At 36.7% G+C, this 26917-nt stretch overlaps 1 protein-coding gene across 1 annotated transcript in view; it reads left to right on the forward strand.

Annotated features, from left to right (window-relative positions):
- The first annotated feature begins 7810 nt into the window (after nucleotides 1–7810).
- NBAS (neuroblastoma amplified sequence) overlaps nucleotides 7811–26917 on the forward strand; it is a 154199-nt gene continuing 135092 nt past the window's right edge. Inside the window, exons 1-16 of the mRNA XM_009072753.1 lie at nucleotides 7811–7850; nucleotides 8253–8386; nucleotides 9135–9268; nucleotides 9392–9490; nucleotides 13908–14046; nucleotides 14765–14830; nucleotides 16782–16910; nucleotides 18275–18338; nucleotides 19597–19790; nucleotides 20776–21033; nucleotides 21758–21883; nucleotides 23026–23177; nucleotides 24025–24159; nucleotides 24429–24507; nucleotides 24889–24993; nucleotides 25282–25418. Of these exons, the coding sequence (XP_009071001.1) occupies nucleotides 8357–8386; nucleotides 9135–9268; nucleotides 9392–9490; nucleotides 13908–14046; nucleotides 14765–14830; nucleotides 16782–16910; nucleotides 18275–18338; nucleotides 19597–19790; nucleotides 20776–21033; nucleotides 21758–21883; nucleotides 23026–23177; nucleotides 24025–24159; nucleotides 24429–24507; nucleotides 24889–24993; nucleotides 25282–25418 (1847 nt within the window). The 5' untranslated portion in view covers nucleotides 7811–7850; nucleotides 8253–8356. The remainder of the gene's footprint in view (nucleotides 7851–8252; nucleotides 8387–9134; nucleotides 9269–9391; nucleotides 9491–13907; nucleotides 14047–14764; nucleotides 14831–16781; nucleotides 16911–18274; nucleotides 18339–19596; nucleotides 19791–20775; nucleotides 21034–21757; nucleotides 21884–23025; nucleotides 23178–24024; nucleotides 24160–24428; nucleotides 24508–24888; nucleotides 24994–25281; nucleotides 25419–26917) is intronic.

Here is a 26917-nt window from a genome sequence, read left to right on the forward strand (position 1 = left end):
GGGTCAGCGGGGCTGCCCGCGGAGAGCTGCGAAAACTGACCTGGTGTAGTACAAATTTTTGCTTGTTTCTAGCTGTTTTTCATGGAACAGTGAGCTGGTGAGGCCACACCTTGAGTACTGTGTGCAGTTCTGGGCCCCTCAGTTCAGGAAGGATATTGAGGTGCTGGAGCAGGTCCAGAGAAGAGCAATGAGGCTGGAGAAGGGACTCGAGCACAAGTGCTATGAGGAGAGGCTGAGGGAGCTGGGGGGGTTCAGCCTGGAGAAGAGGAGGCTCAGGGGAGACCTTATCACCCTCTACAACTCCCTGGAAGGAGGTTGTAGTCAGTGGGGGGTTGGTCTCTTCTAGTAGGACAAGAGGGCACAGTCTCAAGCTCTACCAGGGGAGGTTTAGGTTGGATATTAGGAAGAGATTTTTTACAGAGAGAGTAGTCAGGCATTGGAATGGGCTGCCCGGGGAGGTGGTGGATTCACCATCCCTGGAGGTTTTCAAGATGAGACTGGATGTGGCACTTAGTGCCATGGTCTAGTAACGACGGTAGGGTTGGACTTGATGGTCTTTGAGGTCTCTTCCAGCCTGTTTGATTCTGTGATTCTGTGGGTCAACAGAAAAGTTGAGAAGCTCTTTCATGTTTGCTTTTTCATCTTTTCTCCTGAAATGTGCTGAGCTAGCTGTGTCTGCGTCTGGTTTTGTCTGATTTGGGCATAGAGGATGCAAGCAATGTGCTTTGATTTCTTTCTTGTAGTGGCTTTCAAGTCCACTGAAGCTGATAGTGCATTTCCCACTACAAGTCATTTATGGAAGAATTTTAACAAAGTTAATGAGAGCATTTGAACAGAAAAGATGTAAAAACACAGGTGGAAAAATGTACCTGTTAATAATTGCTAAAGCCGTGTTCGTAAAAATAAGTTTCATTTGTCAGATTTCTTTGTTGTTGCTTTCTCAATCTCTAAGTCTTCAATTGCAGCAACAGGTATGGTTTGGAAAATACTGGAAAATATGGTTCCAGTGTTACCAATTACTAAATTAGTGGGCTGTTTGTATAGGTGTGTAGATAGTTGCACCTAGTTTCATTTAATTGGGTTTTGAAAAGTGGTAAATAGACTTTGTTCCTAGTAGTATAAAAGCAATTTACCTGTCTGCAAACCATGAGGAGGACTTTGGTGTGGTGACACAGGACTGTGGTTCTGCAAGTGCGTGAGGGGGAACATTTCTGACAAGTATTCTTTCTCTTCTGCTGCCATTAGTATTCTTGAAATTGTATGGTAAGTTGATTAACGACCTGAGGAGCAATTCTGTTGTTTCATCTCCTTTTGTTGAGTGGTCCCTCTAGCACTTTTGCATTAACACAGGCCAAGGGGTGTTTGAATAGTATGTCAGTCAAAGCTGCATCGAGTGTGACACCTCCTTTTAATGTCAGTGTGTGGACATGCCAGCTGTGTGTAACCACAGTCTGAGAGTCCTTATCTGCCCTGGTAGTCAGAATTTCTAAACATTGTAGAATTCTGCTTGTTAGCTTCAGTAACTGGCTGTTTTAAACTTGGTATATCTTGCCTGTTTAGTTGATTTTCAAGATAATACTTACTTTGAATTGCAAAAATAGGAAGGCTTGAAAATGCTATACTATGTAGTTTGTTTGGATTTACATTCTTCTTGAAGACTGTCAGTAGCCAGGACACTTCTGAGAACTCTTTTTACCATTTTAGTGGGAAATTAATTTTACACTGACAATGTAGGTGTACAGATTATTTTGTCAGTAGGAGTCAGATTTTTGCCTTAAGGTGCCTTAACTGTGATATTATTTAGGTGATTGTGACTTTTCCAAAGAAGTCACATAACACTCCCTACCTTCTTGTAGAACTGAATGTGTTGGAATGAGGGGGGTGAGGGAACAGTAGAAAGGGAAAGGAAGTTGAAAGCTGCACTGGTAAATGAAATTAATTGTCTTCCTATGCAGTAATCTAGGATACAAAATAAGACCTTAAACTTTGACAGGTCTCTATTGACTTTGTTTAAATTTTTTTTGTTACCTCATTTGGGATGATTCATTTTTAATTGCAGAATGTTGAGAACTTACAGCTCTGATTATGACCATTTGAAATGAGTCCTGTGATGAAGATGTCATGTTAAATTCAAGGCGGTGATAAAACTGGCATGGATTTCTTAAGTTGGACTCTCAAATTAGCTTTAGTTGTAGTTCTTGTTAATATTGTCATTCATCTGTATTGAATTTCCCAATAATTTTTTTTGGGAGAGGCATAAGGAGAGCAGGGGAATATGAGTTATTTTTGAAGGAAACATACAAGGAACTGACTATGCCAGAGAAGTTTGTACTTTAGGCTCAGGACTGGATACTAAGAAGGTTAAAAAAAGTTCTACAGAGAGAAAAGCAATTTTTGGAAATGTTTTTACTGGGAACTTTTTTTAATCCAAAAACTTTAACAAGCTCTGTTTTTAAGGTCCCTAGGAAATTGCAGTTCTCCCTGAGGTACTAGGGCAGCTGTAAGAAATAATTTATGCTATCCCTTATTTTACTATACTATATCAGCCTTGTTGTTTCCTGGCTGATCAGCCTGAATGTGGAACATCATCTATTAGTACAGCTGTGTTTGCTTCTTACATGCAGTGACATGGCAGTCTGATTATTTGAAAGACTCTTTATGGATTACAAACTTTGCCTGGAAAACTAATCTTTATTCAATAACTTAAATTTGGGAGGCCAAATAATTTTTTTTTAACATGGAGGTACTCCAGAATGTTGATAAATTTGTATGCCTTTCAGTGTTTGCTACTCTGTAACTTGGTGAGGTCTGAATATTTCACTTAACAAGTGAAATATTATTAATACATAGAGCAGAAATACATCTGCTCTATGTATTCTGGACTGAAGGGAAGGGGAAATTGATTCATTACCTGCTTTAATGCTCAGTTTGTGGTGCTCTAATACTTTCATTAGCAAAGTATAAGCATGACTGCTTATTCTGAAGATTTGTGTGTGATTCCTTCCTTATTGGTTATCTTTATTTCATCATCTCAGTTTAATCTCTTTTTTTTTTTTTTCCTGCTTTCTTACTGGCAAATAAGTTTATCTCTTCTAATAGCTAAGAATATAAATTGTGTTGGTTTGTATTCTTTTTCCCTGTTTGGAGAGTGCTGTCATTTATATAGTGATGGTAGTTGTTCCCTTCTGCCTTAAGCAGAGCAGGACTGCTGGAGAGGCTGTGCGAGATGGTTGTGGAGTAGAGGTGGTGATCTGAGTGGCTGTGTTGCCTAGTACAAATTGACATAAATATAGTTTTTTTTCATAAGTTCTTTGTTTTTTTGATGTTTCGGAAACTTTCATGAGCAACCTTTATGTAGCTAAGCACTTAGATATTACCACAGTATCTTGAACACCAAGTACTTCGACTTCTTCTGGGTGTTACAGATCAATCTGGTGTTCATTTGGCATGGAAAGAATGATTTACAATACCTTACAGGACAACATAATCAAAGTCAATGTCTTTTGTTACTACCCAAAGATCAAGTCAAAGCGGAATCAATAGCCAATTGGTAGCATGCTTTGTTTATTGCATCTTGGCACTTATAATTATTTGGCTTTATAGACTCTTTTAGCTTATGTATTTCAGTTGCTCATTATATGCAGTTGTGAGTAATAGAAAATACAGGAGGAACTGGAAGGCTGGGAGGCAACTTAAATTTAATCAGTGAATATATGTTTGTATATATATGTTTAAGTTAAAATGAATGATATAGTGTCTGATCATTATTGTTGTAATTGCAGCCAAGAGGCAACAGAAAACATGGAGCATCGTTTATCATCACTAGAGCAATTACAGGTAAATATGACTTGTTCTTATGTTCATGACTTCTGTGGATTGTGAATGTGTGGATTGCTTGTAAAATTTACAATTTCTGCCCTTTAGAGTGGTTAGTGTAATGGGAATAGAGTGCAAGATGTGTTTTTATGAAGATGCTTTTTGATTGTCAATATTGCTGTGTTATTTTTATGTCAAGTTTGTGAACTTTCTTGTCTCCATCAGTTTGTGACAAACTAATAAACCATACATCTAAGCTAACAAGCTCTGTGGTAGTGGTGGGGTTTTTTTCCACCAGCTCTTGAATTGGGCTGTTTGCTAGTTAGACAGTTCTAAAGGAAGCTTTGCATTCTGATTATATTACATTGCCACTCAGCATTTGGTTTATGCAATAATTGAATTGCATTTCTATCCAGTAGGAATTTCTCTTTAGAATTTACAGGAATGTGTAGTAACTTCTTTTTGATCTGCCATTTGCATTTATTCTAACATAAAATTCATTTGCATTTATTCTAACATAAAATTCATTTGCCATGTATAGAGGGTTTTTACCAGAATACCTTTTTTTTTCCTTTTTTTTTGGTGAGAATTTTTGAGATGCCCTGTGCAGTAAGCTGGAGGGTGTTTTAAGACCACTAGAGATGTAATTTTTATCTCTTTCCATTGTAGGCCCTGCATTGTTTTTGCTTCGGTACATCTGGTACAGGTAGGTTTGACAAGAATGTTACTTAGCTTTTCTGTTTGTTAATATTTGTATATCTATTTGGTTTGATGGAAGGTAATTCTGAGTGAGAGTAAAATTGAACACTTGTTTAGAATATTGTCCAAGCAATGATTAGGATATTCTCTTTGCATAAATTAAATTGGAACCACTTGAGTTGCAGCTGCAGTTTATCTAGAAAAGAGATTGTGTATACTGGTTTGACTGTGCTTTTATCACAAGCTGATGTAAACTTGTAATTGGAATGTCATTGTATTTGCGCCCCCCACTCCCACCTGAGACATTGCAAGTGAAACTGTTGTGCGTTTTGTTACGTTTGTCTCCTTTTCTTTTGTTTTTACTTCCCTCCATCCAGTAGTCGTAGTTAAAATCTAGCTTTTATAATTGATTGTATCTGCTATTTTAATATAATTAATAAAAGCATTTGGGAGGGAACTCAGGAGGCCTCCAGTTTAAAGTACTGCTAAAAGCAGGGGGAACATTGAATTCAGACTAGGTTCCTTAAGGCTCTGTACAGCTAGGTCTTGGAAAGGTTTAAGGATGGAGATCCTAAAGACTCTCTGGTCAGCTTCGTGGTGAAGAAATCTCTTTGTTATCTCAGCTCGGAACCTCCTCTGTTTAGAGTGATAGAGTCATTTAGGTTGGAAAGGACCTTTACACTCATCAAGTCCAACTGTTAACCCATCACTGCCAGGTCCTCCAAAGGGTTGTGCTCCTGCCATGCACCTCAGTTGCTCCCATCTTTGCGGTAACCTAGCTATCAGAGAGCTGCTGTTTGGCCCCCCTGGAGCCTTTTCTTCTCTAGGCTAAACAAGTAAAATTCCTCAGCATCTCCTCTTAGGGCAAGTACTCGAGTCCCCTGACCATCTTGGTGGTCTTTCTGTTTACTGGTGTTCTTTAATGGGTGGCCCAAAACTGGCTGCTGAGCAAAGTACAAACAGTGATGAGTAAATAATCATTTCCCTTCATATGTGGTTTTCTTTGGTTAATAACAACAGGCTGTTGTTAGCTGTCATTGCTGGCAGGGTGCAGTGTTGATTCATGTTCAATTGCTAAAACCTTCCAGGTGATTGATGATTGCCTTAAAGCTAAGTCGCCTGCTGTGTATATCTCAGGTACTGCTTTCGTTAGGTGTATGTTTTGATTCAGCCTAATGTTTTTGCTGTTTCAGCCCTGCAAAGTTTTCTCTGCCCGCTGGACTGGTTCGTCTGGTTAATAAGCAGATCAACTGGCACCTGGTACTTGCAAGGTAACCAGCCGACATGCTTTTCCATGTTTGATAGTAGTGAATGTATAAATGCTTCCCCTGCACCTGTTCTGCCGTTCTTGTTGGTAACTCTGCTGAGCTGATACTGTGCTAAAGTCATGTTACTCTTTTTGGTTAAGAGAAATACTGGAGGATTTCACACGTAGCTGTGGGAAAGGAAGATCAGTCTGATACCTAGGGGCTTTCACCTGCTTCTCTTCAGTTAATGCACCTCTCACTCAGGTGTGAATGTTTGTGTAGCTTTTGAGGCAGTGACTTGTAATGCAGTCATTCTCAAACTTGAGTCCTGAATTTGGTCAGTTAAGGGCCTATAACTTGACAGGATGTATAATTTTAAAATAAGCAATTTTTATTTGTGAAAAGTGAATGCATACCCTCGAGACTTGTCTAAATATGCGCAGAAAAATAGTTCAATGACATGAAGGTGGTATGGAATGTTTTAGTTTATTATGTTGTATATTAGGTAAAAAGACAGGAGACCTGCTCCTAAGGAGACTGTATAACTTACTAAGTATGATAATTGTTTATTCCAGATAAAGCAATTCATAGTTTTGGATGTTGCTTTTATGAAATTATCCACAAGCAGCATCTGATTCTGACCTCCCCTATGGCAAGATTTTTGATATTTTTTTTTATTTTAGTACTACTGGAAAAGAGTGGGAGATAGATTTCAGTGACACAAAGGGCATTTCATTATAGTGCTGATTATTTTATATTTTGTAAAGAAAAATTGGTATTTCCCAATCTGTCTTGCTTTGTGAAGATGGCAGTTTATATCTAACCTTGCAGAAAAGCACCTAGGATTCTGATACACATTCTGTTGGAGCTAAACTTCAAACAGCCTTTCACACCTGTGTTTTCTCTTTCAGCAATGGTAAATTGTTGGCAGTTGTTCAAGATCAATGTGTAGAAATCAGGTAACTTAGTATTTTCTGTTGCTTCATGCCCTCAGTTGTGGAGTTTGAGAAAGCGTTGCTAGTCATTACCAACTGTACTTGTAAAGATTTTTTTTTTTTCCTGGATTATTTTGAAATGTTATGAAAGTTATCCATGCAAGAATCATAGAAGCTGCCTGTTTCTTTTCTTAGCCCTCAGCCATTCCCCATTTAAAAGACCCAAACCAAACAAACCCTCCCAGTTTTAAATGTTAGATATTTATATCTATCTATCTATCTGTATCTCTCTCTGTTTCCAGATGTGAAAGAAAAACAATCAAAATGCTCTAAAATACTTGACACAAATCAGGATCTTTCTAACCCTTGCCTTTTTGTCCCCTCTAGAAATTCTCCCCTAATAAATGGGACAAGGAGTTAGTATTCTTCTCTGTAGAGTAGCTGGCATGTAGAATACTTCACCTTATTTTACAGTGACTGTGGATTGCTGTGAAGACAGATGCTTTCCCTTTTTCTTCCTCTCTCTAACAACAAGCTCTCCTTTGCCGGTTCAAGAGTACATTTAGCTGTAGTACAGATCTTGATTGAGTGTGTTTACTTGCTTCACAAAAATCCATTTGCTAGAAGGTCAGACTTTCTATTTATATGTAAAAGAAGCAAGTGTATGAAAATTGTTCAATCAAAAGTGGTGTGAACACCATAAATGTCAGCTTATAGACTATAAAATAAATCTTGTGTTTCAGCTGTATTAACGTAGCTATATTCCTGCATTGTTTCTAAAATTGTAACCTAGAGAATACTGACTTGGGCTTTTTTTCCTTAAAGTTATATGAAGTGCTGAAATATTGCTATCTTATTTGAATAGCATTACTACTAAATGAGGGATGTTAGTATTTGTGCAGTGGGAGGATGGTTTCTAAAATGCTATTGTTAGTTACTGTAGCTGCCTAAGGGTAAAGGCTCCTCTCTGCTTTTTTGATCAAGTCGTTCAAGGCATGCAGGCCTTCGAATTGTGCACTTGGGAGTAATTTTATAGTGTTCTGTTTATCGTGGAAAATTGAATAGTGTTTGCTTTCTTATTTAAATCCATACGAATTTGTTTTCTGCAGGTCTGCAAAAGATGACTTTGTATCCATAGTTGGAAGATGTCAAGGTATACAATACACCAACCTCCACATCACTACTTAGTGTCATTGTTGTGTTATTCATGCATTGCTAAGTAGTGGTTTTGGTTTACTTTATAGATAATATTGTAACTTCTTAAAACCGTTGAAAAGAATCTCTTCATAATTTGCTTTGTGACTAGCTCCATTACCCTGCCTCCACCTTTCTCTTTTCATGATGGTTAACATGAAACCTGAGTCTGAAATTAAGTGATAGTTAAAATTAATGAATTTGGGAGACATACTGGGTGGTTTGTGTCCCTGTGTCGTCATTGTCCCCCCCCCTTTTAATGCTAGTAAACACACTGCATTTTTTGATGCAGCTGACTTTTTGTTCTGTCTAATGGAATATATTTATATTTCACTTTTATTAATAACTTCCTTTTTCATAGTGCCAAAGGATCCTAACCCTCAGTGGAGGCGAGTGGCATGGAGTCATGATTGTACATTACTTGCTTATGCTGAAAGCACAGGAACAGTGAGAGTGTTTGACCTAATGGGCAGTGAGCTTTTGGTCATTTCACCGGTAAGTGCTCTCTTGGGTTAAATATGAATATAGTAGAACTTTTTTGAAGGATAATGGATAGTTTCCACTCTTTGGTCTTTTTAAAATCTTGACTTACTTCACTGCAAAGGCTTAAATTATGAATACCATGCAGAAATGGACCATAAAAAGTTTAGCTATAATATATCCATGATATGATCAACAGAAGTCATGTGTAGCCCTTGCAATACATATCCTTTGTCCTGTTGTATTGTGGTCACAATCTTCATATTTTCTTTTTCTTGGCATTGTGGTAGATCTGCAGGTACATTAGGCAGTGAAAGTATAGAGTCACCTAATTTGTATGTGTGCAAGTAATTACTATGTGTAGTAATAGTTTGTAAATCTGCAGTTTATGTGCAGAGTCAGTTATAAACCAAGAAATACTGCTCATAGAGCAATGAGGGTTTTTTGTATGATAATCACTGTTAACATGCCCCACACAATGTATTTTATGTCTTGCATATTCAAAGTTGTATAAAACTAATCTGTTAAGATGGTTCTAGTGTATTTCAATAGTATATTGTTTTTGAAGACTTTATAGTAATAAAATGTATTTAAAATCAAGATAGAATGAAGTGTATTTTGTTACTGCTACAAACTAAAACTTTAATTTTTGTGGTATGTTTTAATACAATATAGAAAATTTAACTTCTTAGGTCTTTCAGTAATGAAGACTTTTTTTTAAAATCCCCTTTCTCTCTCAATGTCTGCTGCATTTTGGGTAAAGACAGCAAGTTTTCCAGGAGATCTGAGTTACGCTATAGCTGGATTGATCTTTCTGGAATACAAAGCAAGTGCTCAATGGTCAGCTGAACTGCTTGTTATTAATTATCGTGGAGAACTGAGAAGTTACCTTGTAAGGTAAGCATAAATCTTGACTTTTCTTTGAGAAGGCACTGTGACCTGCAAAGGAATTCTTTCTACTCTTAAAAGAAATAAGTAGTCTGAAATAATACCTGTGTTTTTTTTTCCCTGCATGCTTAGTGTTGGAACAAATCAAAGCTTTCAAGAAAGTCACAGTTTCAGCTTTAGCAGCCATTATGCCCATGGAATAACAACTGTCATTTATCATCCTGGTCACAGGTAAGTCTGCTGCTTGCTATCTGGCAGTGTGTAAATGGTGAACAAAAGTGGCAAAATAAGCATTGAAGTGTGTTGGATATGGAAGGGGGGAAAAAAACCCCTCTATTTTATTGCTGGTGTTTAGTGCATCAGTAATAATAAGTCACATCTCATTCTACCTACAAAAGAAGCCTTAGTTCATCTCACTTCACTAATGGGATAATGAAAGTCAAGTTAATGTTCTTTTATGTTAGAGTACCTTGCATGAGCAGCATGCATTTTTTATAATGTCAGAGGTAGCTCCAAAAGACATTTCTGGATGTGATGGGGATAAAGCCTGATGTAGAAGGTTGGTGGTTGGTTGCTTTTTTTCTGTTTGGAATTGATAGCTGGACTTGCTGGCCACGCCATTTTCCCAGGTGTTCCAGCTGGAACTGCCAGGCTTTAGTATTTGGAGTTGTCTTGTGAGGTGTTGTCTGTCAAAAAACTGTTGGATACAGAAAACAGACTTGACAGCTGGTGTTGAAGAATGGCTAAGGGAACAGGGGCACAGCTCCCAGAGAGCATTGTGCGAGCAAGACTTGAGCAAAGGCTTATGGGAGCTTTGAGCATATAACTAAGAAGTAGGCCTCAGGAGTTTAGCTTCTCAGCATTAGAAGTTATTTTTGCAGCATAATGTTGCAGCCAAAGGACAAGCTATCTAGGAAAGCTCAGCAATGTTGCAAACCCAAGGATGAACTATTCCGGGAAAACAAAGAAGGATTCTCCAGAAAACAAAGACTTCTTCACAGCTGCAGCTGCAAGCAGACATAGTAAATAAATGTAACCTGTAGAGCTTAGGTAATGCTAAAATGAATAATAGGTATAGTTGTCCTGCAAGCTAAGAAAGTATACAAATGTAACTTTTAGAGTTTAGGTAATGGTAAAGAGAACAATAAGCACAGTTGTTCATGCACTGTATAAAAGATGGACGATGGCGTACAATAAAGGAGTCTTGCTGGACACCATCGGGTGCGCATTTCTCCCATCGATTTCCCACAAGCTGGACTAATTGTCTGCCTGCTCTTGAACCTGATGTAGTTCGAATAGGTCCTGGTTAGCCTATTACTTACCCTAGAAATGCACCCGCTTTTTTAACATCAACTTGTTACATAGCAAGATATAAATTCAGCAACTTCTTTTTCTATTTCTCTTCAGTTGTAGGAACTGAACTTTCTAGGCTTGAATCCATCAGCACAGTATGTTATATCACTGTGTTGTTTTAAATGGAATTAGGCTTGGCTATAGAATACCAGAAGAAAGTCACGGTTAAAAATGTGAAGTGAACTGCCCTATCTATCTTACATTAAAAAATTGTTATTATTGAAATGTAATGTTCTTCTAGCTTATTATTTTAAGAGATTAATTTTGTATATGATTTCTTCTTTCTACCTAATTCATATCTAGTAAAATCACATAATTAATACTCAGTATATTCAGTCTAGAGTTTTTTAGGTAATGATTGTGGCTTATGGAGCTTTGGTAGCACTACCTGACCAGATAACAGAGCCAACTCATTATTTCCTTTGATCAGACCATTGTTAATGGTTCTTGACACTGATTTCAAAGTTATCATTTCTGATCCTAATATTAGGACGTAGATTGATTATAACAATGTATGTTGCAAAGAATATTGGCTAATATTCAAAGAAGGGTCAAGTAATCTGATATTTATTCTGATAGATGGATTGCTTGCTTTTAATTTTTGGGGAGTTTCTGAGTAAATGTCAGAACTGTTAAACTCTTACAATGGGTGAAACCATTAGCAAGAAAATATGTAGAAAATCAGTTGGCATAGTTGTCCACAAAATACTATGGACGTTGCTTCGTGTGTGCCAGTAGCAACTTCTTGCTTAGAGAAGGGGGAAAAAAGGCAGAAATGTCAAGCTCTGTGTTTTTCTTTCCTCCCACCTCCAGGAAAGTGATCACTGGTGAAGTTAGAGATGGTGAAGTTATACTGGTCTGTGTTCATTGCTTGTAAGGCTTGACTTACCGTACTCTCTATTACTGTGTATTTGTGAATTACGCATTATAGTGCAATAAAATAGCACTTCAGAACTTAATATGCTTAATTTTTTCAGCTAGATTGCAAAGAGACTATGTCAGTAGGGAATGTATCTGAATCTGTAGGAAAACTTGAAGCAATAGCTTTGGGAAAAAGTCTAATAATGAGTTTCATTGTTGTTGAAAAGTGTTACATGCCTTAATTTAGACACCTAATGTTGGTGTTCTGATGTGATCCTTCATCTAGGATGGAATTTATGGTGTGTTCTAGTTGACAAAACGTAAATGTCTGCGTCAGTGTGAGCTCTAGCTCAAGGTTCAACAAATGCTTATTTTTGAGTATCTTAATCTCAAGCTGAATGTCTTACTTTAGAGTTCTTTGCAATTGCCACAGGAAATGTTTGATATTATAGCATAAAGTTTGCAATGAAGGGCTTGTGATGAAGGTGTTGAAGGGTTCAGATTCAGTTGAAATTTGTTGTACCAAAACTGATGAATGAAGAATGGCATATGAAGCTTTTCTTGGATGTCTCAATTAACCTTACAGTTCTCAAGACCAGTATTGCACTGATTATCTTCAGCTCAACTTTGCTGAAACATGTGGAATAGAGTACAGCTGAGGTACTGCGAGAGCAGCCATTTTTTGAGTCTGAAGAAACCACTGAAGGTCATCTAATCCATTCCCCTTTGCTGCAGGGTTAGCTGCAGCAGGTTGCTTGGAGCCATGTCCCTGCAGTCCAAGACTTGCATGCCTGTGCCCTCCCTTTGGAGTGTGGTCCGTGTCAAGGCTTCTGATGTGCTGGGGAAGCTGCTCCAGAGGGTGCTGGGGACTGAGCCTAGCAGTGCATCATCATGATCGTGCAGAACATGTCCAGAGAAAGGTTCTGGCCTTCATTTTCTGAAACTGCTGCACAAAATGCTACTGTTGGCTGCACTCTAGGCCTGGCACTTACATAGGTCTTTTTCTAGGGCTTGTAGAAAGGGTTCCTGACCCTTGCTAACCAGGAGTCAGCTGGAACAAAAGCTCAAAGCACCCTTGATCAGGAGCAGCTGGCAGACCTTGTTAAAACTTCTATAGCTTGCTAGCTCGGTCTTCCTGGCAATGGCAGGCATCACAAAGTACATTTCCAGGAAGGCATTCCAGGAATCCCATGTTGATCCCAGAGGGATGTTGGTGTTTAAGGATCTATAAATCAAGTCTGGAAATGGCTGCACAACCTGCTGCATGTTAGCTGGGCTCTCTGTAGAATACACTGCAGGAATCAACATTGGGCTTTCTCATTTTCATGTCTCCTATTGCAGTGTTTGGTGAAAGTGAGTTCTGTTTTGCTGCATTAGGCAGCTCCTTACACCACAGGGTAACTGAAACTCTTAAGAACTTTAGCAGACTATAAGCATCCATGGTGTAAATTATCCTGCTGTATGTTTGTGAATAGCATGTTGAGTAAGTTTTACTGACCTCTTAAAGAGGATTAAACTCGGAAGGAAATATTTTCCTTCCTTTTTTTTTCTTTCCTTTGACTTTTGTTGGAAAAGTTTTGAAATCCACGCAGGTGTGAGCTGAGCTGTATGAGCGGCAGCCGCTAGGGGGCAGAGCACTCCAGGAGGATTGCAGCCGTGGGAAATGGTAACGGAGCGTTCCCAGGGCTGATCTTGAGGCGCTTATAGTTGTGCATGTTTTTGCAGATACTTTGCATTTTGACGAGTTATTTACTGAAATGATGCTTTCAAAAAAGCTTGGACATCTTTTCTCAGAGTCTTCATCCAAGTAGATGTGAGTTGAATCTAGAACTGATTGTTAAGAAGGTTAAAGGGCTTCAAGGGAAAATACTGTGATACAGTTCAGTGGTAATCAGCAATAATTGTGAGAGTTCCCTCAAAGTTTTTAAAATGCCATCTACTATGTGTAATGAAATTATTACATGAACGTTTATAATTGGTAGGGTGGCTTTAGAAAACATAATTGACAAACCTTGATGCTTTCAGTTCCTTGGTGAAAGAGAAGTAGCATTTGTATCAGATCTGAAAAATGGAAGGGTAATGCTTAAACAGAATGATCAGAACTTGTCATATGCTTAAAATGTAATTGTTATAATTTCTGAGGATAAGGCAGAAAACCTAAACTTGTAGCCAAGACTTAATTCCCAACATTTAAAATATGACATAGAGGGAAAGCTAGAGATGAGAACGGATAGGTGTAAATGCCACAAATAACAAATGTTACACAAATAATATTTAAGTATTTTTAAATTTCAGGGTATTTATTCACAGACAAAGCCTATTGAGGCTGTTAAGCATACTTAGGCTGTTTGTTACTGCAGGCAAACTGCTACAGTGGTAAGACAAAAAATGTGGCAATATATGAAACCATCATATGCTGTTATGTTTTTTACAGGCTTCTCCTTGTAGGAGGCTGTGAAACAGATGAAGATGGAGTATCTAAGGCAACTGGCTGTGGGATATCTGCTTGGAGAATTCTGTCAGGCTCTCCGCATTACAAACAAGTCACTAGTTATGAAGATGACATTAGAACAGTAAGTGTGTCCTTGTTTTATTGGATGTATATGGGCACTGACATCTGACTGGAACTTCAGTATCTCTTTTTGGAAGAAGAAATTAATGCAATGTTTTGCTATTTTTGAAGCATCTATCTGTTCTTGCTTTTCCTGTAATATGATTTGAACTTCCAAGTCCTTGATTATCACTTGTGGTTTTAAAACACAAAACAAGAAAACAAAAAATATTGTAGCATGGAAATATACAAACTGCTTAGCTATACAGTGGGATGTTACCTGTCTTTGAAAAAAAATCCGATTTGTCCTTTTATTCAGAAGAAAATGCTGCAAACCTGAAATAAATGCTTCAGTTTGACTCTTAATTACTTCTGCTTCTAGTAGAAGTAAATGTTTGATTTGATAACAGCTTGGTTATGCTGAAATCAATTTGCAGTATACCAGGATAAATTCCAGTATTTACTCTTCTGTAGGTATTGCTTAGTATTATAAATCTGCTGTTAATTGAATTGCAAATGAGTAGTGCTTTTCTGTGATATGTTACATAGCTAATGAAGTGGACAAAGTTATACAAATTGAGTTTTACTATCTTTGCATTATTTTAAAATAGGCAGTCTTTTATGAAAGTTTAAAAAATCCTGCAGAGTTGTTTTAGTATTTTAGATATGACTTAATTTTTGGTGCATAAAACAATGTATGAGATTGTCTTTAATTGCATGATTTGTTTGTGTTCTTACAGGCACAGAGAAGAGGATTATTAAGGATTATGAATTTAAGATTTTATAGCAAGCGGGGAACAGACCAGGTATTAAGGTCTAGGTCTACCTTAGAAATGTATTTTACTAATGTAATTGTCCATTAATGACTACCTGAGAGTGACTGAAAGTAGATTTTAATTTATGCAGCTTATGAATTAGCAGTTCTATGAAATTAATGAAAAATAACAAACTTCTAGCATTAAATGGACTAGCTTGCCATTTATTTGACTTATTTAAAAATCCAATTAGTTCATCTGCTGAAGCTTGAATCACTGGTTTTCAGGAACAGGTCTAGAGATGTAGAGTTCAATATTTAATGTAAATTTCTACTCAAAAAAGAAGGTATAAGAAGCCACCTAGTTATTTGTTAATGAATGTAATAATTATAGCATGTTAGATGTGTTACATCTTCTACAAGAAGAAAGTAGATTGTGGTGTTTCTCAAATATATGCCCGAGAGAGAAGTAGGAGGAACAAGCCCCAGCCTTCTGCACTGCCCCTCTCCCACTAAAACCAACAAGAAAACGCTCACCTTACAGCCCAAATTTTGGTACAAATGTGGGAAATGAGAAGTTAGTGGATTCAAGCTAATTATTCATGGCTTAAATAGGGCAGGCACAAAGCCTTGATTTTTACTGTCTGAGCTACTATGGAAACATTTGTTTTCCCTTCCGTTGCTTTACAAGGAAAGAACAGCAAAGAATGCATCTAGCATCCTCACTCCGTGTCCTCTTGAGAGGAAAAATGGCTGAAGTTGTATGGACTTTGGAAATTGCCTTAATATATTTTTGGGAATGTTTAGGTGACTGATTAAAAGAAGTTGCATGCTGGATTGGAAGGGGAAAACAAATCTTTCTGAATCTCTCTCAGGGGTGGAAGGGGGAGAGATTTTATTTCCTTCACTAAAAATATGAAAGAAAGCTGAAGTAAGCTTTTTTAGTGAAAGGCTGGTATTGAGTGTAGCTATTGCTTCTTCAAGTTCATTGGACTTGCCAATACTATATTAACAAAGGAAAGCAGAGATGCAGAGATTGTTATTCATCCTTGAATATTTTGATCCAGTTTCAGAGCTTGTCTTAAATGTGTGAGGTGTACTTTGTATTATTAGTGGGAAATTAACACCAAGGTCAAGGTAAGACAGACACAACAGCTAGAAGATTTGTATATTAGAACTAGCTGTATTGGGATTTGATTCTTAGTGTTGCTAACTTAAGTGACGCTTAAAAAATGTCAACCTGCTGAGGTTTTCAACATCTTGTTTTGCAGTTCCCTTAAGTCAGCAAGCTGTTTACAGGGGCAGCTTTGCCTGCTTTGCCAGAGGACTGATTAATTTTTATAGATGGCAGTGCTTGTGTGGTAAATTTGAGTGTGTTAATGGCCATCCAATATCTAAATCTAACAGCAAGAGAGTCACTGAGTAAGCATTTAACTCTCTTGAAGATCTGTGATTTGTACCACTGATCAGTTGTCTGAATGGGTTATGTATGTTAGCTTTATGTTTCTAAATCCTTTAGGGATCTTGTTCTTTGTCCTTTGTGCATGCAAATTGATACTTAAAGAGAGAATTGCCAGTAGTAGGCAAGTACTATTCTGGGGCAAACTACAGTTGAAATTGTAGTACGAGCTGCTTAAGAATGCTAGGAATGCTGCACTCCCAGGTTTTGTTTGCTGTATAACAACGTGATACAGAACTCGGGATTCCTTTGTTCATGCTGTGGTAGTGCTCTTGCTCCATACAGGTTCTTACTCTTCCATGCCACAACTGATACCTTACCTTTATTCTGATTTTTAGAATAGTGTTGTGTCTTTTTTTAAAATTTGAGGCATATTAAATTTTCAGGATGGAAGCTTGTACCATTTTTTTCCCTAAAATAGAAAAAAATGTTCTGGGGGGATTTTTTGGGGGTACTCCTTGGTGCATATTTGTTTTGTTGCTGTTATTTGCTTGTTTGGTTTTGTTTTGGTTTTTGTAATTTACTTTGACATAATATTTGGCAGGATGGAGTTTTCAAGATGAATCTTTCTCCTGATGGAGCTCTTTTGGCAGCTATTCATTTCTCCGGAAAACTGACGATCTGGTCTATTCCATCTCTCAGACAACAAGGAGAATGGGACCAAACTGCTCAGGTAAGAAGGATGCACATGTTTAGAAACTGGAAGTATGTATCTTTGTTCTCTGAAGATGCTTTTATAGGAGATGGGAATAGTTAGATAACTTTGCATGAGCTACATACTAGCTTTCCAGTCAACTCCATATTTTTCAAGAGCCCTATAGTTTTATAATAATCTTTCTATGTTTTAACCATAAGCCATAAACTTGAAGAATTAAGGAAAAGAACCAATTTTGTTGCAATTAATTTCTCATGAAGCATTTTGGTTCCAAGTAGGTAACACTGTTAGAAGTGGATTGAAATGCTTTAATAAAATTGAAGCGTAAGTTAACACAGGAACTTTGAGTTGTTGAAACCAAATTCTCCTGGATGTCTAATGTGTTCATCTATTCCTCCATCAAACTTTATCTTACCTTCTGCCAGATAATGCTCCAGACTGGTTTGTTTATCAGGTTGGTATTAAGTCACATGCCTTCTACAGGAATTGTTTGCAAAACTAAGTAGGGGACCTTGTATTAGGAATTGCTCAGATGCTGGCAAACTTATGTGACTAGTGTGATTTTTAAACACTGGGAATTCAAAACTAATTAGTTTTCAAGGAAAATTCCAGGTAACATACAATACTAATTCTGTTGTCTGAGCTACGTAAACTACCTGTATGTTCAGTGCATTGCAGTTAGGGACAGGGTTTCTTGTCATTTCTATTTCTGTGGTTCCTGTGTGTTCTGATACTACTAAATAAAGTTTAAAACAACACTGCACCAGGTTGCTAATTCTAAACATTGCAGTTCATCATTTAAATAATGTTGCTTCTTGCACTAGTCTTGAAAGGGGCTTTGTGATAACGAAAATAACTGGAAAAAACACTTTATAGCACTGTGCTAGGCTGGTACTCAGGAACACTATACAGAGCAGCAGGAGGACTGTTGAGATTCTTTTACATGCCTGCAGGCCTATCTATAGACATGAAAAGCAAACACTTGGCTTCTGGTTGTTGGGGAGCCTTTATTTCAGAAATATTGAGGGTATGATTACAGTTTAATGCTAATTGGGCCAGGTCTTGTGGTACTCTTGTTTTCTAATATGGTGTTTTAGGAATCCGTGAGTCTGTTTTGTTTGGTGGGGTTTTTTGTGGGGTGGTTTTTTTTTTTTTGGTTTTTTTTTTTTTTTTGCGTTTTCTTTTTTTCCTGTTGTCTGGAGGAAAGCACAACTACACTACAACAGCTGTATGTTTATGTTCAAGAGAAGTTTGAACTTGTAAAGAGCATTTTCATTGAAAAATGAGTGAGTCAGCAATAAATTAAACAGATTCTGCATTACAAAGATTTACTTGGATTTAGTCCTTTTTTCATCTCACAGTTTGAAAAATTTTCTTTTTAGCCAGGCTATGATGAGCTCAACCCGGACTGGAGACTCTCTAGTGAAAAAAGAAAGAAAATAAAAGGTATGCAGTACAGTTAGGTCATTGTTTTATATCACTGAGTAGTTGAAAATAGTTCTAAAAATACGCAAAGACCTGAAATGGCTTAATTATATCTCAGTTCGAATGATTGCCAAAATTGTATATATGATTTTGTGGCATGCTGTAGCTAAATGAGTGTCACAACAGGTTTTTTTTTAGATTCTCCCTTAGGAATACTTTTGCAGCCGTAACCATAAATAAGATGCTATTTCAATTAGTACTGGATTTCATTTTTTTCTTCCTCAGAATGTCTAGTAAATGTTGAAAGTTAATGAAATTTAAAGATACTGATTTAAAATTATAAAGCAAGAGGGCTTTGTTTCCTCTGACTGGATTTGCCTTGTGTCAGTATATTCTTTCCTGAAAGTGTAGGCCACTGTGAGCAGCCATGTAACACCTGGTTATTGCATGACTGATCCAGAGTGCAGAGATCAATAGCTATTCCATGATCCATTTGCAGCTTGTATACATCTATATTATTAGAAGATCTGTTTCTTTGTACAGTTTTTCTAGGTGATTCTGTCTTTGGGTAAATTCCTCTGACCTTCATGGTTAGTCTGCTGTCTAAGCATGAGTAAGAGAAGTGATTAGCTGATTTGTTTCCCAGTGCTGTTTGGGGAAAGATTGTTTTCATCAGAGAGGTGGGAAGTGACATGTAGTGAACAAATTGAGCCAACTCTTTGGTGAATGTTTTGTCCCGACATCAGTTACTGTAATCAAGACAGTCTTCAGAGTGACACAGCTTCCATACTCTGTTGTAGAGACTTTTTTGTTTATTTGCTTTGCTAGTTTAATCCTCTTAACAACCTCATCTTTAGGCTGTTTCAACAGCTGTCTTCATAGCTGTCACTTGTCCTCAAAAGAAGTGCAGGATTTTCTGATTTTCATTAGTATTAGATTTGCTGCCAGGTGAAGGATGACTTGATAGGCATTGAAGTAGATCTTTATCAAATATTTAAGATTTGTCATATTTTGTGCAAGAAATCAATTTACTGTGAATTCTGTTTCCAAATAAATATACATATATTGCACCTGTGTTTTTTTGTCGCAACAGCTTTATTTAATACAGAACTGTTTTATTAAAACATAATTGATCTAAAATAGAATCTTAATGAACGAAGGTTCCATGTATAATAATAAATGTCTGTTAAATTTGCCATATCTCTTAGTAATTGAAGTCTCTTCTGTTCTTGCCTTTAAAGTTACCTTTCTTTCTGTGGTTCATTCTTACTTGTTTTAGATAAAGAATCCTATTACCCATTGATAGATGTAAATTGGTGGGCAGATAATTCTGTCATCCTGGCTCGCTGCTCTGGTGCATTGACTGTATCATCAGTCAAGACATTAAGAAACTTGTTGGGAAAGTCATGTGAATGGTTTGAGAGTTCTCCTCAGGTCACTTCAGCTCACGATGGAGGATTTCTAAGTCTGGAGGTGAGGAACGTGCACAAGCAGATACTTTTTTTGGAATGCAGTGCGACTGTTTGCTTTCTTCTATGTAAACCTAAGGGTGCTGTGTGTGTAGTTAAAAAAATGTTATTGCTACCAGAAGGTGTTTCTGTTTCCTCATCTCTAGACAGGTGTTGCAGGGAAATTCAGCTTAACTGTTGCAATAAAAACTTCATCATCAAATGACTTCTGGAGAGTAGAAGCAAAACTCCCGGAAGGTTGAGTCTCAATGAGAGTAATCTTACAACAGGAGAGAGTTTGTCCTGACAGTTTTCACTGCTGTGTATGTTAGCACAATTGAAGAACATTGCAGACATCCCTCTTCCATTTTGAAACACTCCTCTTACAGAGGCATTTTATTTAGAAGAAGTGAGGAGCATATTTAAATTAAGCCACAACTATTAAAGACATATATTTTTAAATTTATATTTAGTAGGATTCCAGTAGAGTATAGTGAAGTTAATCAGAAATTTTCTTTGAAACCTAGAAAATTACTCTTTTCTAAAGCTTACATGGAAATAGGTCTTAGAATATCTCAGTACATACCAAAGCTTGTGTGTATGTTTTTGGAAAGGTGTATTATTTTGGAAATAAGGTACAGCCAGTGACTGGCATATTTACAGCCTAAGGATGTGGCCTGAGATTACATTGAGCAGAAAACCTTGCTTTGAATAGCTGAGAGCTGAAAACCTTCTTGTATGCTGCAGTAAGCTGTAGAACAGTGTATGAAAATGTCTCTTTAGTTCTGTCCTGTTTAGGGTGAGTCCCAGTGCAATAAGACATGGGAGAGTTTGATCAATTACCCCCAATGTGAATTAAGACTCAAATGAGGTCAAATACTGACAGTGAGTGAGATTTTATTATTGGTCATAAAAAAAGGGGGATGGGGAAAGGCAATTGGAGAGCCAGAAACATGGGAGGGGTAAGTAAGCAAGATTTGAGATGATGCTTGTTCATATTTTCTGTACAGTGTGAGATAAAACTTGTTCCAAAAAGATTACGTTTGGAGAGCAGGCCTGGTGATGAAGATGAGGGAGATGACTACTCTGACTCCGATGATGAAACGTCTGCTAAGGACAGATACTTCAGCTACCTAAAGCAAGGCCTGTACTTTGTGACAGAAATGGAACGATTTGCTCCTCCACGGAAACGACCACGTACTATTACGAAGAATTTCCGCCTTGTCAGTTTGAGATCCACAACTCCAGAGGAACTGTATCAGAGAAAAGTAAGTAGAGATAGGACCTTTCCTTCTATAATCAGCTTTATTTAGAAACATATTACTAAGAATCTCTTAATTGATAATGTACCATGCTGCCTAATCAAAGGAACCAGTGCTTAAAACTAGCATTATAATAATGGAAATGAGATGATGTTTGCAGGTCGCTGAGATATGCTATGCATCATTGACTTGGCCGAACTTGGAAGTGTACTCATGTGGGTGTCTAAAAGTAGTGAAAAACCTGGAAAATATATTAAATTAAATTAGTTTAGCTGTTGTTGGCCCAGGAGTGGGTTAACTTTTCCTCTGGTGTGAATGATTTGCATGTTTTTTCAGCCATACATGCAAGTTAGGCCTGTGACTCACTCTAACTAAACAGATACTTGTTCATTTTTAACGGCTGTTGTACAGACTACTTTCTTTGTCTAGGCCATCTCAGTTGTTCTAATGATAAACTGCACCTCTCTATAGCTGTTAAAAGTTTTCAAGGAGTGTTGATGTCATATTCGTTACCTAAATAACCTCTTCCTTTTTCTTGAGGGAAAATTTCTGATTTTCTAGATGTGGCAGTCAGATCTGAGTCTTAATCATCTGTATCTTGAACCAGTCTTTCCTACCTGCTTAAGTGTATGTGCATTTTTCCCTCTACCCCTTTCAACGCACAGAACTGATAATTAATTGTTAAATACGGAATTCATATTACTTTGATTTTCATGTCTTTGCTTTTTAGATTGATAATGAAGAATATGGGGCAGCTTTGTCTTTGGCTCAAACATATGGCCTTGATTCTGATCTTGTGTATCAAAGACAGTGGAGGAAGTCAGCTGTTAATGTTGCTTCAATTCAAGACTACTTGGTGGGTGTGTTTTTTGTGACTTTTAGACTTTCATATCAGAATGACTGTGTTATCTTTACAGAAATTGAATTCTCAATTCTATTCTAATTTATGCAATGTAAATTGGTGGCAATTTGGAGAACTGTTCTGCAAATTCCATTTGTGTTGTGGAAGAGAGCAATCTTGTTAGTTTACCTGAAGAACAGATCTGGAAACCCTGGAAGTTAATCTAAGTCTTTCTTTTGGGGTACCTTCTAACTTGCATTAACAGCAGCATGATTTCTGCAGTGTAATCTCTTCCCTCATGTGCAGAAGTATATTGTTGCCTAGCAAATGAAGAATAAGAATTGGAAATATAAAGCATTTAAATAGCTTTCAAGTAGTTTTGGAAATTAATTGGGAAGGTAAACTTGGTATCAGTAGCAAAGTTTGAGTAACAAAATGTGCAGTGGACTCTGCTACCTATAAATGGAGCTTTTCAGTAGAATCCATTATGGGTTGTTTTAGCTTGGAAGAAAGACTAACTCAGCAGATAAGTGATGTCAAAATTGTGCATCCTAGTGGGGCTATAGGGTAAATTATTCCAAGAGATCAAGAGACACATAATCTGACTTCTGGGGGTTTTTAAGTCATATATTAATTGAATGTCAAAGTAAGATTCCTGCAAATAGCCATTCTCTGTGTGGTCTGTAATGTCAACCAAAGATCAGCAGATAAGGCCAATATATTTTGTAACTTTGGTGTCTTTTCTGTCGCATAATCCTATTGGCATGTGAAGAGGATGATAGTGAAAATTACTTTAGTGCTATTGTGGAATACATTCGGTTTATAAAAACTGCATTTTACCCTGAAACCATCACATTTTATTTAGTGTAAGGAGGAGTGATATTAATTAGGAAATACAAATAATACCTTCTGTTCTACTTATTGTGAAAGTTCTGCTAAATAATTTGGTCTTTCCGTGCCTTTTTCTGTCACATATACTGTGAGGAAATGACGTTTTTGCATTCTCATCTGTTTTGTTGGTTTGCATTGTCAGTCCATTGGATGAACTCGACATTTTTTTGAATGGAAGAAATACATCAGAAGACTTTAACATCTCTGGTTTCGTTGCTTTGGATCGAACCATATAGTATTGTGTCTGTGTTCTTGTTTTTGGACAGAGCAAAATTAAGAAACGCACATGGGTTCTTCATGAGTGCTTGGAAAGAGTTCCAGAGAATGTGGATGCTGCTAAGAAGCTGCTTCAGTATGGGTTGAAAGGCACGGACTTGGAGGCCCTTGTGGCCATAGGAAAAGGAGAAGATGGTGGCAGGTTTGGGAAGAGTTTTTATTTAAAATTTGTTTTTTTTGTAATGGTGTATAAAGTTTATTCTAGTAATTTGGTAATTTATTTTTTAACCAACCACAAATGAAAATGTTAAAAAGCTTTTGCAGGGCATAAAGAAAGGTAATGCTTTGAATCAAACTATTTAAAAGATGTCCTCAAGGTACCTATTCTCGTTTTACCTTTGTGTGTATATAAAATGTAATGTAATCTTAAATGTAAATGTATGTGTGTAAAAGGTGAAATCACTGTTAATTTTGTACTGCATTTTCCCTTTTCTCTGGATGCCCTATAATTTCTTGCTCATAGAGAACTTGCAATGTCACTATTTTTCTATGAAAATCTGTTTATCTTCCCACTTCTGGAAGCTGTAATTAACCCTATAAATATGTTTTGTTGTATGTCTTAATCGTTGTAATGATCTTCTGTTATTTAAGCAGAAAAGACACAGTAGAGACAGTTCTCCTCAGTATTCAGTTCCTGGTGGTAGAAATAGAAGATGCTGTTCTTTGTTAGTGCAGTCATCTATTACCATTGTGTGCTGTAGAGCTGCTGCTAATCCCAGTGCTACCTGTGGAATTTAGAAACTTTTACCAAGTTTGTTTTGGTTTGTTTTAGGGAGGAGATGGAAACAAGAGAAGCCTCTGGTAGGCTTGTGATAAGTGCCTGCTTCTTTATAATAGCAAAACTCAGTGTTTTTCTATAAAAGTGTAGATTTTTAGGTCAGACATAAATGTAAACCTCTGTTAGTATGTCTCTTCAAAAATCAGTTCATGATATAGTTTTGTTGTTTATTTTAATCATCATTCATTATACTGTTGGTTTTGTTTTCCAGATTTATCTTGCCAGGGGAGGTGGATGTTGAAATGCCCTATGAAGATTTTTCGTCACCAGATGAAGAAATGGATACTAGAAAGGAAAAAGAGGCCAAGAAGCGTCAAGAACTGCTATTATCAGTAGACTTCTCAAAGTAAATGAATTCTCAGACCATGTTTTATTCAGAGTTATAAGATTATAATAACTAGAGTTGCAAGAATGTAATTGCTCTCATGTGTGTTATTCTTAATAGCAAGGAGGTTTAAATTTTAGTTTTCATTATATTGTGTCAAATTTCTTGGTCCACTTAATTTCTTGATATATTCCAGTGCACAAAGTCATTAAAATGTGTAATCTTTGTCTTCATATGCATGTGATATACAATATTAATTGCAAACATGAAAATTCCTGTTTTGAACACAGGCTGACACTGGAACAGAAGGAACTCTGCCGTAGCAGGCTCAAGCTGTTAACTTACCTTAATCGCCTTGAAACCTATGAGGTGAGTTCTTTTGAGATGCATTCAGATTCTCTAATGAATCTTTTCCTTCCATGAGCTACCAAAGTGAAAATTTTTGGGATGTCAAACTGGATTTTGCTAAGTTTTTAAATTTTAACTTTGCAATTGGCACTGGTCACATTACGGCTCTAATACATCTCTTTGTAACTAAATGTTGTTGAAACCCTAGTTACAGTAAGTGGGAGAATTGCCTTAGCTTATTAAGCAAAAATGCATCTGGTTTTTTTCATACTGTAGCAAAACTCAGCATGCTTATCAGTATATATCTTATACTTACTCATCCTAAGATAAAGAATCGTAGAGTTTTTGATGCTTTTGTAAATCTTTTCTAGAAAAGTAAGGTTTTTTTAATTTTTCTTAAAGGAAATCCTTGGAGGGCCTCATGCAGCTGAGCAGCATTATGATGGAGAATTCTTCAAGAAGTTTAGAAATCAGAATATTGTACTTTCAGCAAGAACTTATGCTCGGGTATTGATACTTATTTTGCTAGAATATAATGTTGTTTTGGTATTGCTGTTTGTGCTTACTGCTTTTTCCCCCTCCCTTTGGACTTACTTCAATCTCAATAGGAATTTAAGAGGTGAGGGTGTATTTGATCTTTAAGTAAATAAATTTGACCCTGAGCTAACTTTCTTGGTTGTTAAATAAAATTCTAAAATTAAATTTTTGATGCATGACCTAGGCTTACACTTCTTGCTCATTTTTAATCTAAATCAGTCTTAAGCTAGTTCTGTGTCTTATTGTTTTGTTCTATAGGAAAGCAATGTCAGAGCCCTGGAAATTTTGTTCACTTTCCATGGATCAGCTTTACTTCCACACAGACAGGCAATTCTCTCCAATTTTCCGGAGACTACTTCACCCCATGAATATGCTTTCTTGTTACCTGAAGCTTGGTAAGGATGCATCAGTGGTTATTAACTAAAAGGAAGATGATTTTTAGGTCAATACATAAATTAGTGTCCATATATGGCAATCTGCTATTGGTTATTACCTGGAATCAGGAGAGCAGCTTTGTCTCTATGTACTTGACTGTTCTTCATTTTCTGCTTTGCTTTGTGCCGTTTGTGAAAGCTTTTTGGTCTCTTGGTTGTTAATAGGAAAGTAGGGGCTTGAAGTGTTCTTTTCTCCGTTACATATGTAAGAGGGAACATGTCCTGTTCTGACCTGAAACAGATTTTCATATGTGTAATACAGGTCTTGAATTGGTTTGTCTAACAGCCAGTGTTAGGAAATTAATAATACAGGTGTTTGGTTCCCTGGAAGCAAATATGGTTTTGCTTTTTTGTTTTTTTTTTTTTTTTTAGTCTTAAACTGTCTAACTTCAGAATCATTAATATATTTGGTGCTGACTCTTATTCAGCTTGGTAAGGTAGAATTATGAAAAGCTTTAAATCTAGACTTTCCTGCTCTTTCATTTCAGCATAAAACATTAGTTTACTCTAAATTTCATATAAATTTTCATAAGGGAGTCTTCCTTTAACATCATAATTATCTTCTGTATGGTAATTAGAAGAATTTTTTGCTTCTAGAGTGTTTCTTTTAAACACTTCAATTATGAAATTAGTTTTGAAGCATATTGTTCAGTGCTCATAAAGAGTTGGGCACATTTAATTATTTAATATTTTACAGTAGGACTTTGAAGCTTTACTTCAGAGGGAAAGTTTTTGTAGTAGCTAATAGAATTTTTTTATGTAGTCTTCCAGCGTTGTAGTTAAGCTTTTCACTTCAAGGTTTTAACAATCCCATTTGGGCAATTCTCCATGTAGAATACAATTTTTTAATTCATCAAGTTATTCTTCTGACATATTTCCTAACTTGCCAGTTTTGTCCTTTCTGTACAGAAAGGATAGGCTTTATTTCATGATATCTGATACTTCCCTTTTTATGTGTTGGTAGTATTAGGAACACAGTTACTTAGTTAAGGCATGAAGTCACTTGTTTTATTCTTTAAGGTAACAGTTAGGACCATGAAGAGAAATTACTGCAGTGTTATGAAAATCGGTGAAAGATAATCCATTTTTTCTCTTTTGTTTTGATAAGATTTATAAATGTGAGAGGGAGGGAAGGATGTTCTTAAACATAGTTACTTTATTTTGTTGGTCATGAACAGATTCCCCTTCTTTCTGAAGGGTTGTTTGTTCTTCGTGGGGTTTTCAAATTTACTTTGTTGTTGTTTGGTTTGTTTATGAAACTGACTTGTGTGCCAAGAGGCAAAATGACAGCTAAAATAAAACATTTCACTAGTGATCTAGTAGTAAAGGGTATGAAGTTATGGGTTAAGAACTTAGTTTTGTCTGTTGTTGAAGAATGAAAGTATATAGTTTGAGTCTTTATTCCCATAGCAGGCAAAACTCTCCTGTGATCATCTTCACACTTTCTTTGGTCTTTCCCC

This window comes from Acanthisitta chloris, unplaced genomic scaffold, assembly GCF_000695815.1.
Source record: "Acanthisitta chloris isolate BGI_N310 unplaced genomic scaffold, ASM69581v1 scaffold704, whole genome shotgun sequence".
Lineage (NCBI taxonomy): Eukaryota > Metazoa > Chordata > Aves > Passeriformes > Acanthisittidae > Acanthisitta > Acanthisitta chloris.